Source organism: Diachasma alloeum, unplaced genomic scaffold, assembly GCF_001412515.2.
Source record: "Diachasma alloeum isolate Michigan unplaced genomic scaffold, Dall2.0 Dall_scaffold_00299, whole genome shotgun sequence".
NCBI lineage: Eukaryota > Metazoa > Arthropoda > Insecta > Hymenoptera > Braconidae > Diachasma > Diachasma alloeum.
The window spans coordinates 643,765-657,908 of record NW_021680438.1 but is presented as its reverse complement, the minus strand read 5'-3'; the positions used below and the strand labels follow the sequence as shown (position 1 = coordinate 657,908).

The 14,144-nt window shown below is 38.4% G+C and overlaps 1 protein-coding gene across 1 annotated transcript; it reads left to right on the top strand.

The window, feature by feature from the left end:
* The first annotated feature begins 2,852 nt into the window (after positions 1–2,852).
* Positions 2,853–12,928, top strand: LOC107039362 (protein yellow). Its single transcript, XM_015258929.1, has 6 exons — positions 2,853–3,150; positions 6,769–6,898; positions 7,025–7,187; positions 10,121–10,480; positions 11,607–11,792; positions 11,885–12,928. Exons 1-6 carry the CDS (start codon positions 2,853–2,855, stop codon positions 12,071–12,073), a joined length of 1,326 nt encoding a protein of 441 aa, XP_015114415.1. The 3' UTR covers positions 12,074–12,928.
* Positions 12,929–14,144: the final 1,216 nt, after the last annotated feature.

Here is a 14,144-nt window from a genome sequence, read left to right as displayed (position 1 = left end):
CCCCCCCCCCCTCCCCTACTCTAGAAGATGATTATGCTAATTATCAGCTTGAGGGAACTCCCTCAATAATTATCAACATTAGAAAATTAATCGAAATTCTTTCCTCTAGAAAATAAGAAATTTATGAAAAATATATAATCAGTGGAAGAGTTCATCCAAGGTCATGTGCAACATAGTCATCCTCTAGAGCAACATGATTGCCATAATGGTAACCTAACCAGGCTCACCTGGAAATGGCCCGATTGCAGAAATACCATTTTGAAAAAATGAATGCTTCTCTCAAATAAATAAATATTTGGCAAAAATAATTTTTTTTGAGACTTTCAAACTCGAACCAAACAATCATTTTTTGGTAATTTTCAACTAACGATTTTGTTCGCCCAAACAAGACTTGCTTGAGAACTTGTTCGTTTTTCTCTCAGTGTAGATGAACTCTCGTCCGCTTCAGTGAGGCACAGGGTAAACCCCTGCCTACGGCCGAAAAAACCTTTCTAACTCATATGATTGCATGGTTTTACGGACGCGCAGGGTCAATCCCTGCCTCACGGCCGGAATAACAAAAAAATGTGCAAGATGAAAACAAACATCGAAGGGGACATGAATGACTCAATTCATGCAGTCCAATCATCGAATGAGGAAAGGTGGAATGACGTAATATGTAATACGCTGTTGCTTTATCAATGTGATGAATCTAATGCTTATTAAAGGAATTTATCCACCCTAGTTGAGTAATTAATATCATCAGATATTTATCCATTAGCATTATACCCTCCTAATCTTGTGACGACAGGTTTGATTTCTCCCGACGGGAGACTTATTCAATATTTTTTTATAGTATTTTTATCGTTATGTTTTGAATATTATTTCTTATTCAATAGGGGGTGGACATTTAACGTTTCACTTTTCGATGCCGACACGGAGAAAATTACTCAAACAGAGAATAAAATAAGCGGAAAATTTAAGGAGGAAATCCATCCTTTGTCTCAGGTTTTCCCTTGATTGCAAGTGAAAATCCCTGGAACCAAGGGGGTAATCGCTAAAAAAACATCTACTCCGAATTCATGCTTGAAATATTCCAAGGATTGATATATTTTTTAGATCTTAAGAGATTACAGAAAATATTTTGAGAATTTCATGATATTTCAGAAGATCTTTAGAAATTTATAGACAGGTCAAAGCATTTCGGAGGATTTCAACAAAATTTTTGAGAAAGTTCATTATAGTTTCAAGTTAATGCATCGGGATTTCAAATAAATTCAAATTTTTATGTGAAAATCAATGAAAACTGTAAATTTATTTGAAGATGTACTTTTACTAATTCGATTTTAACTCAAATATATGCTTATTATTCCATTAAAATAAATATCCTATGTCCTCATGATTATGATCCTACATTTCTGTTCAATGTTTCCATTAAAATAAAAAAAATCCGGAAAATTGAGGTGAAAATGTTCTTGAACTTCCAATTAATTGAAAATTGATCACAATTCCTTACTAATTATCAATGTTTTGATTGAAAGGTCAAGTAAGTTCAGGAATTTATCCAAATTTCATTGAACTTTCACTGCAATCTGAAATTTCATCACCTTTTCTCCCCAAATCAAAGTCAGTGTCACTCTCCTAAAAATTACTATTCAACTGTCCACGTAATTCCATTTTTCCTAACACTCTAAACCATCATTTCGACTTTCAAGTTTACACTGAAAGATTGAGATCTCGAGGTGTGCAATTCCCAGCGTAAAATGCCACACAATTTTTCAAAACCTAAACATGAAAGTGAGGAAAGTCCCAGTTACCCTCGTGGAAATGGAATTATGTGGTTGAAAATACCACTCCACCTGAAATCACGTCGCATTTAATTCATTGTTAATAGGTGGAAGGGAATCACCGCGAGTCTGTGATATATCACGAGCGCCAGAGTTAGTGTGGAAATATTCGCATCGTGGGGGTCCACGCATGTAGACTCCGAGAGTCATGTGTACAGTGCACGCCCCTGATTATCCCGGCGGGCTACCCAAGCCTCTCTCGATAATTGAAATAATTATCCTTCCGCGATTCTCGTGCGTTCTCCCTCGTAATCGATCCTTTCAATTCACCTTCCCTCTTTTTCTATCAATTTGAGATCAATTGATTCTTTTTCCCTTCCCAGTTTCTCAACGCATTGATTCCAACTGAGAGTATAATTACCGCATTATGTGTAATTAATAATTTATTTAATTGTAGGAGGGAGTAGCAGACACTTTACGGTTTGAGTAATACTCGTCTGATTGCTGAAACAATGAGTCAAAAAAATTCTATCGCGTATTTCTTCATATGCAAATTAAACTAACCATTCATGAGACTAACAGCTCATGCATCGGAGAGATCTGATACTGTTGGGCACTCCGAAAGGCATTAACACGTCATTATTTCCAATTACGTGACAAAATTATTGGGTCACAATCAGGGTTGCCAGATTTTGGCGGTTTATAGCCAAAACCTGTACAATTTTAAATGGGGTGACGTCACGATCTGGTAACACTGGTCACAATAGCTTCCGAAAACGACCTTGAGTATCAAATCCAAATAACCCATAACACCGAGTGTGTTCTACACTGGAAAAACCTCACGAGTGAAAGACACTCCACGATACCTTCTATACGATTTGGGGGGGATCAACCTCCCCCCATTAACTCTATCTCCCCCGTGCACGTTTCACCATTACAATTTCTCCCAGATAACTGACTCCCCGACAGACAGCGGTCTAGATTTACCATTAAAACGTGGGGTCGAAAATCTCCCATAAATACAACTCGCGCACCACTTCTTGGATTCAGTTGTCGTCCCTCCGTGTTACTGTGCGCTAATCAATCATGAATTTTTTCACACTTGTTATTTTTATCGTTACTGTGTGTCTCGAGCCTGTCTGGACATTGTCACTGGGACAGTATGGTGTTAGTGATTCAAAGGGAATAGGATGGGGCGCTAATTTTGGACGTGCACCCATACTGGAGAGGTACTCGTGGAATATGCTGGACTGGGCATATCCAGATCAATTGAGCCGCGACGCTGCTCTTGCAAGCGGTGACTATATACCCCAGAATGGACTTCCTGTCGGCATCGAAATCTGGCGGAACAAGCTCTTCGTTACCGTACCAAGGTGGAAGAATGGTCAGTCTCATTATCCAATCTAATTCTTCCCTTCTGTTTTTTTTTTCGCTTATTTCATTCTCTAATTCAAACATTTCGAGTGCGTGAACGCAGCAGAAAAACCCGGTATCCTCAGTGGTTGATTACGGATGCAGGAGAGCTGGGGGGGGGGGGGGGGGGGGGGGGGGGGGGNTGTTATGCTGAATGTAAAAAAATTGGGAAGGGTGGAGATGAGACGGTGAAGCGGAAATGGTCCTTCTTGGACCTTTCCTACCGTGTTTCATGTACTGAGGGGGTACGAACTCTTGAATCTCGTCTGGGAGACTTCCGGCTCTTGCGAGACGAAAGAGAAAAAAATGGATATACGAAGAAATGCCGAAAAAATTCTTGTCGCCCGGGTGAAACGAAATGAATGCCACCATCGCTGCGCTGTGAATTCGCCAATTCGTGTCGTGAATGGGGGTTTTATTCCACTCGAGGTGAATGTTTTTTTTATGTCGGTTCATCTTTTTTTCGGGGGCCGCCTGCAGTTTTTCTACCTTGTTTTTTTTTCGGGAGAAGTTTTTTTGGGCGATTTTTTTTTGGGTTATTGAATTTCTGATGCTGATTGATGGTGTGTGACGTTTCAAGTGAAATGTGAGGAGGAAATTTTTACAAATTCGAGCGAAAATCAGCATAAAATCTATGGAGCACGTTTGTGGAGGGGAATGAGGGGAAGAATGAGGTCATTCTCGTGAACTTTATTAGATTTTTCGGACGCAGGGAGAAATTTTGAGGATAAATTATCTGGAAAATCGAGGAGAATTTCACTGGCCGAAATATAATCGGGGAGGGAAATGTCATTTGATGAGAAATTTTGTGAATGAAGAAAATTGTATTTCGTTACGTGAAGAAATGATTCATATACAGCAAAATTTCCCACATGAGTTTTGCCTTTTTTCCACTTTCTGAAAAATAATAATTGAAGGCCTATTCATAATTTTTATTTTTGAATATTGAAGAAGGAATGCCAAATTAAAGAGAAATTTTGTGCTTTGTGAAGGGGCAAATATGACACCTGGTCAGGATCTTTGAGGCCCAGATACTCAAAATTTACTGTTAAATTACACATCAATTCCCAGAAATGACCGACTTATTTACGTTCTCTGGTTTAATTTTTGTTTAAATTCTGGATGAAATTTACCATCTCAGGGTACATTGCACTCTGGTAGAAAAAAATTGAAATTTCATGGACAGTTGTCTAGTAATTTACAGAAGAAAAACATGAATTTAAGGGGAAAAAGTCAGGAAATTTCAAATTTTACTGAAAATTCAATGAAATCTCAAATTTTTAGCAGCAGGATGACGGGGATTCCCCAATTTACTTGATTTTCCAACCAAAACATGAATATTCAATACTAAATTCTCCGGATTTTGCAATAAATTAAAAATGGAATATTCTATTCATTTGAATTTTCCTGATTTCTATTCATTTGCACGGAATAATTTAACTGAAAGGTAGGGGAGGGTCGGGCAAAAAGGACGTGTTCAGATCTTTTCCAATTGTCAATATCTTCATTTATAAGTGAAGATATTGACAATTAAAGAATATCACGAAACATCCCATTTCGCCCGACTCTCCGCTACTGTACCTTTTCTGTTTTCTGTGAATTTTCTGTAAAATCGGACCATTTTCTCGAATTTTCTAGGAAAATCGAGGATTTTCTAGGACTCCGACAGATAGTGCTGACCGTTAAGGGTGACTCCGCGAATGACCCCCAAAATGAAATTAAAGACGTCCACGTCGAAAAAGCCCAAAATGGAATTTCGTTGCATGACTTGAATGTTTGATCATTTATGTTTCATTTGGTTCCATGCACTCTCGCCTCGTGTGTAATGCAAGAAACGGTATTTGATGAGTCGTTTTAACAAAACTGTGGCAATTCTAATGAAACAATAAAAACACCGACGGGAAAATATTCCCATGTTCAACAATTTTCATGAATAACAAATTCTCAAGAATGAGATAATCCGAAGAAATGGCTCCGCTGTTGTGGGCGATAAGCATTACGATTGTATCGTCGGGCCGCCAGGAACAAGTTTTTTTCCACCAACAAGAACCCAACGTGTCCTCCAGTTACGTGACATTTTTTTACACCTGTGCATGTTGCCACCCTTTACGACTTTGTCCAAAGAAAAGGAACAACACCAATGAAAATTCTTTTTTCGGTTCATGGTGATGCTTGAGTATAAAAATAAACTGCTCTTAAAAACTTCTTGAGCGCCGGTACACTTCTGAGGGAAGCGTGGGTAGAAGAATCATACCCTCTGGGTGTAAATTAAGTTATCAGGTGCAATTTATGCATTCATTCTACATAAACCGATGAAAAATACTCCGCTTTATTCCTCAATTTTCGTAATAACCGTACGAAAAAAAATCATAGAAAAAGTCAGCGCATTTTTTCTCAATAGAAAACATTTTATCGAAAAAACCAATAGAATTTGTTTTTGCTACACAACTTAATCGACTGGAATATTTTCTACAGGAATTCCTCGATCTAAATTCTCCAAGTTTTTTAATTTGATTTTTGTCGTGAGAGGACAAAAAATTCACTGAAAAAAATTAGGGAATTTATGTTGAGGAATTTTCGTAGAAAATATATGGGTAGAATGTTTTACAAAAAAAAATTCTAGTGATTTTTTCTATTGAATAATTTCTATTATATTGACCATTTTTTCGTAACGAGGAAAACGTTTGCAAAGAAAGTACCATGGAAATGACGTAAAAATGACATTGTTCAATGTAAATTTAATGCATCGCTACTGATTCACAGAAAGTGTCAAGTAAAAATTCCTAAAAGAGCATTTACCTCACTTTTACGTTTTATCCCGTAATTTTTCTCAAAGTTTTTTCTCCGCATCGAAAAAAAAAATACGCAAAACGGCTGTGAACTTTTCCAAAAGCATTGGCGAAAATCTAAAAGAATTTCCAAGAGAAATCCAATAGAAATTTCCAACGGATGTACCAGCTTTTCCCATACAATCAATGCTAACGAATTGATTTTACGACGGTCAATACTGTAATAAATCTGCACTCTCTATACGAGTTTTTCGTGAGTGTATACTTTTCCGAATTGAAAAAACTAAGCAGAACTCCAATTTTATCTTCACTTGGAACCAAAAATTAATTAAGCTATTCCCACAAACAAATCCAATTCTCCCCAAATAATTAACAAAATTCCAATTCCAGAAACAATTAGGATAATTACAGTATTATCTAGTCTCTCGCAAGACCCAAATTTATCCAATTACCAGGTAACTTTGTTTCCAGTTAAATGAATCCATTAAACCAGCCTCAGAAACATGAGAATGTGTTAATGCATACGTTCCGATGACGCATAGATCCTTAAAAATTTAATGATCATTAAATACACGTGTAGAAACAAGTTTATTCGATTGAGATGTGACATTTACCATCGAAAGAAAATGTCTGTATCCGGTATGAACATCAATTGATGTTCATGCCCAAGCAGCCAATGTCAAAAATTCTTTAAAACAGGATTGACGTAATTTAGGATTACCAATAAAATGAACTTTATGACACCAGTATTTCATGGTGAGACATAAAAAAACCGATACAAAAGGTGTAAACTGCTGCAGGTATACCGGCAACCTTGAATTACATATCACTGGATACCAATCGTGGTGGATCACCAAAGCTATCACCCTATCCAAACTGGGCGCAGAACAAAGCTGGTGATTGTGGTAGTGGCCTTACAACAGCGTACAGGTGAGAGAATTATATGCAAATATGTGTTGATTAAACGATATGAGATATGGAATACTATAGGAGCACTTGTAACCTCTGCTCCAGTGTTGTTAATTTGATTTTATGACCTATTTGTTCATGTTACAGAATTCATGCGGACGAGTGCGACAGACTTTGGGTGCTGGACACTGGCACCATTGGCATTGGGAATACTACTGTGCAGGCTTGTCCATATACGCTTAATGTATTTGATCTCACCACTGACAAGATACTCAGGCAGTACAGGCTGCGACCAGATGATATTAATATGGTATGGCCGGGCGATTTTTACATGAATAATTGGTTGATAAAGTTAGTGGGGCGATTCCAAGTAATATCTGCTCGAAGAAAGGAAGATTCAGTGTGGGTTGAGACCATTTTGAAAGGATTTAATTAACTCGCGGGGAGTGGAGACAGTGATAACAATAACATTAAATTGTTCGATGGTGGGATTTCTCTCGAATAGGAAAAATCCTTGATTCAAAGTTTTATGAAGTGGTTGAGTCATGAAATTTTACCTGACATTTGAAACTTGTCGTTTAAGGGGGTACGTCGGTGAAATTCAAACGTCTTCATTGGGCCTTGGGGCCCATTGAGCAGTTTGTGATATGTGACGGAATATGGGAATAACTAGGGAAAATGACGGACCCAATCGATTTTGCCCCGGATAACCACGAAAAACTTAATTTTTTCCTGTTTTTACTTTCAAATGCTCCTTGCGCGGTAGTTTTCATATACGATTTTAGCTTTTTTTTTAATGTTCGTTACACTCCAAAGAATAACGTTAAGCATCCGTTTCACTTTATTCGCAATAGATCATGAATAAATGAATTTTGAATTTCATAAATTTTACGTTGGGTCTAATGCCGGCGATCTTCGCGAGAAATCGCGAAGTTCACATTTCGCGTCAAATCGCGATGTTAACATCATTGTGGGTAATCATATGTAAGGTAAAATTGAAGTCTAAACTTGTCTCAAGGAAGGGGACGGTGGAAACCCCAATCGTACACTGATAGAATGATTCATTTATTCCAAACGAAATTCGTTAACTATTAACGAATAGTAGAGTTGAATATGACCAAATGAATATTCGTTAATAGTTAACGAATGGGTCACTTGAATGGCGAAAGTCAAGTCAAACAAGATTCCTCAAATATACCTTCGTTAACTATTAACGAATGAACATTTGGTGGGACCGAATAGACCTTAACCTCCAACCAAAATCCATTCGTTAACAATAACTAATCCGTTCTATCAGTGTATGGGTCTTTTTCAAATGCCGGCGATCTTCACGAGAAATCGCGAAGTTTACATTTTGCATCAAATCGCGATGTTACCATCGTTGTGGGTAATCATATGTAAGTTGAAATTCATGTTTAACTTTGTCTCAAGGAAGGGGACGGTGGAAACCCCAATCCTATGGGTCATTTCCAAACGCCGGCCATCTTCACGAAAAATCGCGAAGTTCACATTTCGCATCAAATCGCGATGTTAACATCGTCGTGGGTAACCATATGTCAGTTGAAATTCAAGTTTAGCTTTCTCTCAAGAAAGGGGACGGTGGAAACCCCAATCGTATGGGTCATTTCCAAATGCCGGCGATCTTCACGAGAAATCGCGAAGTTTACATTTCGCGTCAAATCGCGATGTTAACATGGTCGTGAGTAATCAAGGTAAGTTGAAATTCAAGTTTTACTTTGTCTCAAGGAAGGGGACGATGGAAACCCTAATCCTATGAGTCATTTCAAAACGCCAGCCATCTTCACGAAAAATCGCGAAGTTCACATTTCGCGTCAAATCGCGATGTTACCATCGTTGTGGATAATCATATGCAAGTTGAAAGTCAGGTTTAACTTTGTCTCAAGGAAGGGGATGGTGGAAACCCCAATCCTATGGGTCATTTCCAAACGCCAGCGATCTTCGGAAGTCATCGCGAAGTTAAAATTTCGTGTCAAATCACGATGTTAACATCGTCGTGGGTAATCATATGTCGGTTGAAATTCAAGTTTAGCTTTGTCTCAAAGAAGGGGACGGTGGAAACCCCAATCGTATGGATTATTTCCAAATACCGGCGATCTTCACAAGAGTTTTATCTCAAGGTAGATTTGAGAAGAAGCTTATATAGTATATTTCGTCACTAGGCCGAAATATACTACATTATCCCTCGCCTTCGGCTCGGGCTGCAAACTCATATTCGCTAGAAAAGTTTTTTTCGGCCTAATGACGAAATATACTATTGTATCATGATGGCCGTAGGCAGAGATTCACGGGCGCGGAGCGGAGCAGAAATTCACGGACGCAGAGCGTCCGTGAAACGCTGCCTTACGGCCGGAATGACAAAAAAATTTTTATGCCACTCATGCCTGAAACCGGCCGGATTACACACTCGACGCTTCGCGTCTCGTGTCTAATTCAGCCGGTTTCAGGCTTCGTGACATAAAATTTTGTTCAGTACTTGTGGGGAAATTTCATCCTTAACGTGTGTGGTTACATCACTCGCCTTCGGCTCATGCTGTAAACCCCACACACGTTAAAGACGAAATTGCCCCACACGTGCTGAAATATACTATTATTACCGCTGAAGATTCCGGTAAATTGATGAATATTTGAAAAATACAATGAATAAAGAAATTATACAACTTATTCGAATTTTCAATAAATTAAAAATTCGTGAATATATTCACCGGTGTGTTTCCAATTTTGACTAATTTTCACTGAAAAAATGAACTGAAATTCGCAGTTTCCATTGATTATTGGGGTTCTTCTATCTAATTGGGATTGGGAAAAAAAATAGAGATGAAAATACTCACCAATGTAGCGGAAATTACCTGTAATGTTATAAAATCACAGCAAGACTTCGTTTTTTTTTCAATAATTAGACATGAATACTCATCGCTTCTGGGATCCAGAGTTCCTTCATTATAATTTTCGCCATATAACCATTTAATGAAGTAAGCAAACAGATTTAATCCGATATCTTGTCTCGTCGAAAAAGGATAATTAATTACGTGCTGCGACCATTTTAAGAGAATTTAATTAACTCGAAGAAATGGAGATGATAATAACAATTGTAATTAGATTAACTCATTCGATATTGCGGATTACTTTTTTTATTGAAAATGCAATCGGTTATAAATAATGATGATGACGATGTACATTGAGAGGGGGAATTTCACCTTCACGCACGTCTCTCGTTCTCTCCAGAACACTTTCATCGCGAATATTGCTGTGGATCTGGGCAAAGGCGGCTGCGACGATGCTTTCGCCTACATGTCAGACGAACTGGGCTACGGTCTAATAGTCTACTCCTGGGAAAATAACACGTCTTGGCGAGTCACGCACAGCTACTTCATGCCGGATCCACTCGCTGGTGATTACAACATTGGCGGGCTCAACTTCCAGTGGGGTGAAGAGGGCATATTCGGAATGAGTTTATCCCCTATCGCTTTGGATGGCTTCAGAACACTCTTCTTTCATCCTTTGAGCAGCAATCGAGAGTTTGCAGTGTCCACAAGAATTTTGAGGGATCCAGATCTTGCTCTTGATAGCTATCATGAATTCCAGGTAATTTCTCCTATTTCGTCAATTTATTTATTAATAAATTCGACAAATCTATTGTTTATGATGTAAAACCATATTTGAACTTCTCCTAATAAAACAACGGTATTCCAATTTTCTTTTTAAAACAAGGGTATCTCAGAGTTCGCGTTAAGACTAGGGTATTTCAAAATACATGTGAAAGCTTGTTGTTCATATCCATTTCTAAGTCTCATGAAGCTCGCAAATCATTTTATTTCTGTTCCAATGTCAATTACTTCATGTTATTTGTACTTTTTGATACATTCATAGGGTAGGGTAGGGCAAAACGGACTAGGCGGGCAAAATGGACCGCAGGGCAAAACGGACCATTGACAGAAAATTGATTATTTTTTTATTTTTTTGATAGTTTTTGTTAGCTAGTTCAAAAGTTTTGGTTAGTTCGTTCAAAAATTCAAAATCATTTGTGGTTTGAGATGATTAGCAAATCTGATCAAATTGCGGTTCAACGACACTTTTTCTTTATAAAACCCCCGTGACGGTTATGAAACTCTCCTGAAACTCTCTTTTAATTCAACACATTCAGTGTTCCTGATATGACAGAAAGAAAAAAAAACAAACATGACCAATTTTCTGTCAGTGGTCCGTTTTGCCCTAGGGGTCTGTTTTGCCCTACCCTCCCCTACTATTTATACAGCTATCAAGAGAAGGAAAACGTGAGATTTCAGATGATTTTTCATATGAATTTTGAGATACCCTTGTTTTGAAAAGAAAATTGAAATACCCTTGTTTTATTAGATGTCGATGTTTATACAATAATTCCGACCGTAAGGAAGCGCTTCACAGACGCTACGCGTTCGTGAATCGCAGCCTACGACCGTTGACAAAAAAATATTGTTCGTCACACGACAAAAAGAGTAGAAATTAAAAAAAAATAATGTGATTTTCACTACGGTTATTGTTTTTTTACGAGAGTTTTATTCAAAATGTCTGAGAGACATTAGCTTCTCATTATGTAATATGATCACTAAAATTCAGGGGTGAAAAAAATTCCCAGCTATGAACATTGTTCTCAATTTAAAACATGTTTTTCACCAAAAAAATATAGACTTGATTTAAAGAATAGTCCTCTATGAATACTTATCGATTTCAGCCCCTTGCTGAGAGATTCATGGGCCATTCAACATCGGAAGTGATGGACGAGAATGGCCTTCAAATATTCAATCTCGTCGATCAGAATGCCGTTGGCTGCTGGAACTCCCTCTTACCCTATTCCCCAGCTAATCATGCGCTAATAGCACGACACGACGAGGCACTCATCTTCCCAGCTGACGTCAAGGTAAGTCAATCGAATCAATCAATACCAAAAAACCCCATCACAAATCTCTTAACTCTATTGTTTCCTCCTCTGATTTGTGAATCAAATTCCAGATACGACGGGGAATGGTCTGGATAATCTCCGACAGAATGCCCAATTTCCTCCTAGCTTCCCTGAACTACACAGACATCAACTTCAGAATACTTACAATGCCGCTGTCAGCAGCTATTGCCGGAACCGTCTGCGATCACTCTCCGTGGAGATTCATAGGGAATAATGCGCTCTGGTGGGACCGACGATGATAAAATCAGTCTTGAGGGCTGCGTGAATGCTTAATCGCAATTTGTAATGCACTGTGAGAAGAACAACCTAATATCACAAAACTAAATTCTTGAGCCAGATATATCATCTCCGACTAACAAACGCTTGGGACGAAAATTCGGTTGAATTCCTAGTCGAAAAATTTGGTCCGCTTTTGGCCTGATTGTTCCAGGGATAGTTTCAGCAATATTGAAATTTCAGCAATATTGAAAGCCAAAACCGCAGTTTGTGCCAGTACCCAATCCCTAAAAATTCTATTTTTTATTCTCAAGTACACCAGATCTTCCCTTTTCAACATTTATAGATGAATAATTCATTTGTTTATAAATGAAATGTTGTTCCCTATGAGATTCCATCTGGAAACTCCCTATGAGAATGTCCTACAGACTATCTCTGGACGATTTTTATATATCCGCGCTCGCACGAATGAAAATGTAGAACCTCATTGTATTTTCATTTTACAATTTCCCCCCTAGAATGAATTCAATGTCACTCTTCTGAAAACTACTAGTCAACTGTCCATGAAATTTCATTTTTTTTCAAACATTGTATAATCTCGTTTTGAGATAAAAATGCCAACTCCCGAAGTAGCGACAGTAGTGGTCACACGGCTAGCGTGGGGTTCCGGTGGTCGTCCAAGTTGAGCAGCGTTTACTATGGATATTACTTGGATGGGTGACCGCTGAGCTCCACCTACTCGTGTGGAACTGCTGCCGCCAGGCGCGAATGTGGAGAACTACTGTGCTCATCTAGCCAGTGTGACGAATGGGCATAGTATCACTGATAGAACGGATTAGTTATTGTTAACGAATGGATTTTGATTGGAGGTTAGGGTCTATTCGGTCTCACCAAATGTTCATTCGTTAATAGTTAACGAATGTATATTTGAGGAGCCTTGTTTGACTTGACTTTCGCCATTCAAGTGAACCATTCGTTAACTATTAACGAATATTCATTTGGTCATATTCAACTCTACTATTCGTTAATAGTTAACAAATCTCGTTTGGAATAAATGAATCATTCTATCAGTGGGATCCTATAGGACCCTGCAATCGGCTGGATGTACGATTGGGCTTTTCCATGGTTTCCCGTGCAGTTCTAACCGAATAACGAATGGGGTGCAGTTGATAAGAGTACGACGACCCAGGTTAACGCAGATAAATAAAAAGAGAGAAGTCGGAGAGGCAAGACAGACGAATGGGGAGCCTATAAAACCGTAACGGTAGTAAGAAAAAAATACGAATAAAAAAACACCAACTCCCAAGAAGCCCAGATTTCTTGTTCAAAGTCTATCATAAATTGATCGAATTCATATACGTGCTATTTTCTTAGCTCAAGAAATCATTTTTGTGATATTAGATCGTTTTTCTCTCAGTGTACAACTCTAGGGGATGTAGCCGACCTGTTATTTAACCATGCTTCCGCGCAGGTGATAATTTAAAAAAACTAATAATGTTCCCAACCGTAGTTAGAGAATTTATTCAAAAATTACATTTCCTCCAAAAAAATCATGTATCAACACCCATCAACTGCAGTTGCGTAAATATTGATCGGCGCGACGTCGAACAATGTACCCGAGAATAATGATTTTTGGTCAAGCGAAGAAGAAAAATGTTTACGACAGTCATTCAAGTGTACAACATCTCTTTCCTGTTCCTCGACACTGCAATGCCAAAACTCACGTGTGTTCTTATTTAAAAGTCAAAGCCACCGTTTTTTTCCTGGCCCACTGAATATTGACACAGTAGCACTCTTTGACATGACTCACAAAGTAAAAAAAAGTGGTCAGGCAGAGCCTGAAGATATCTAAATACAATTGGTCGTTTACAACAGGTTCTTATGCCGCCTCAACTCCAGAACTCCCGTATTCACAGTGTGTATTATCCTTTAACAGATTCAAATTCCCTCGAATTCTTCTCTCCGTCTCCCTCATTTCCTCATCCCTCTCTTCTTCTCACCTTTCTTTATACACTCCAAAGTTGGCGTTAGGATATAGTTAACACTGCAGTTGCCCAGGTGCTTTACAAATCCTCCGATTTACGTTGGTTTCGT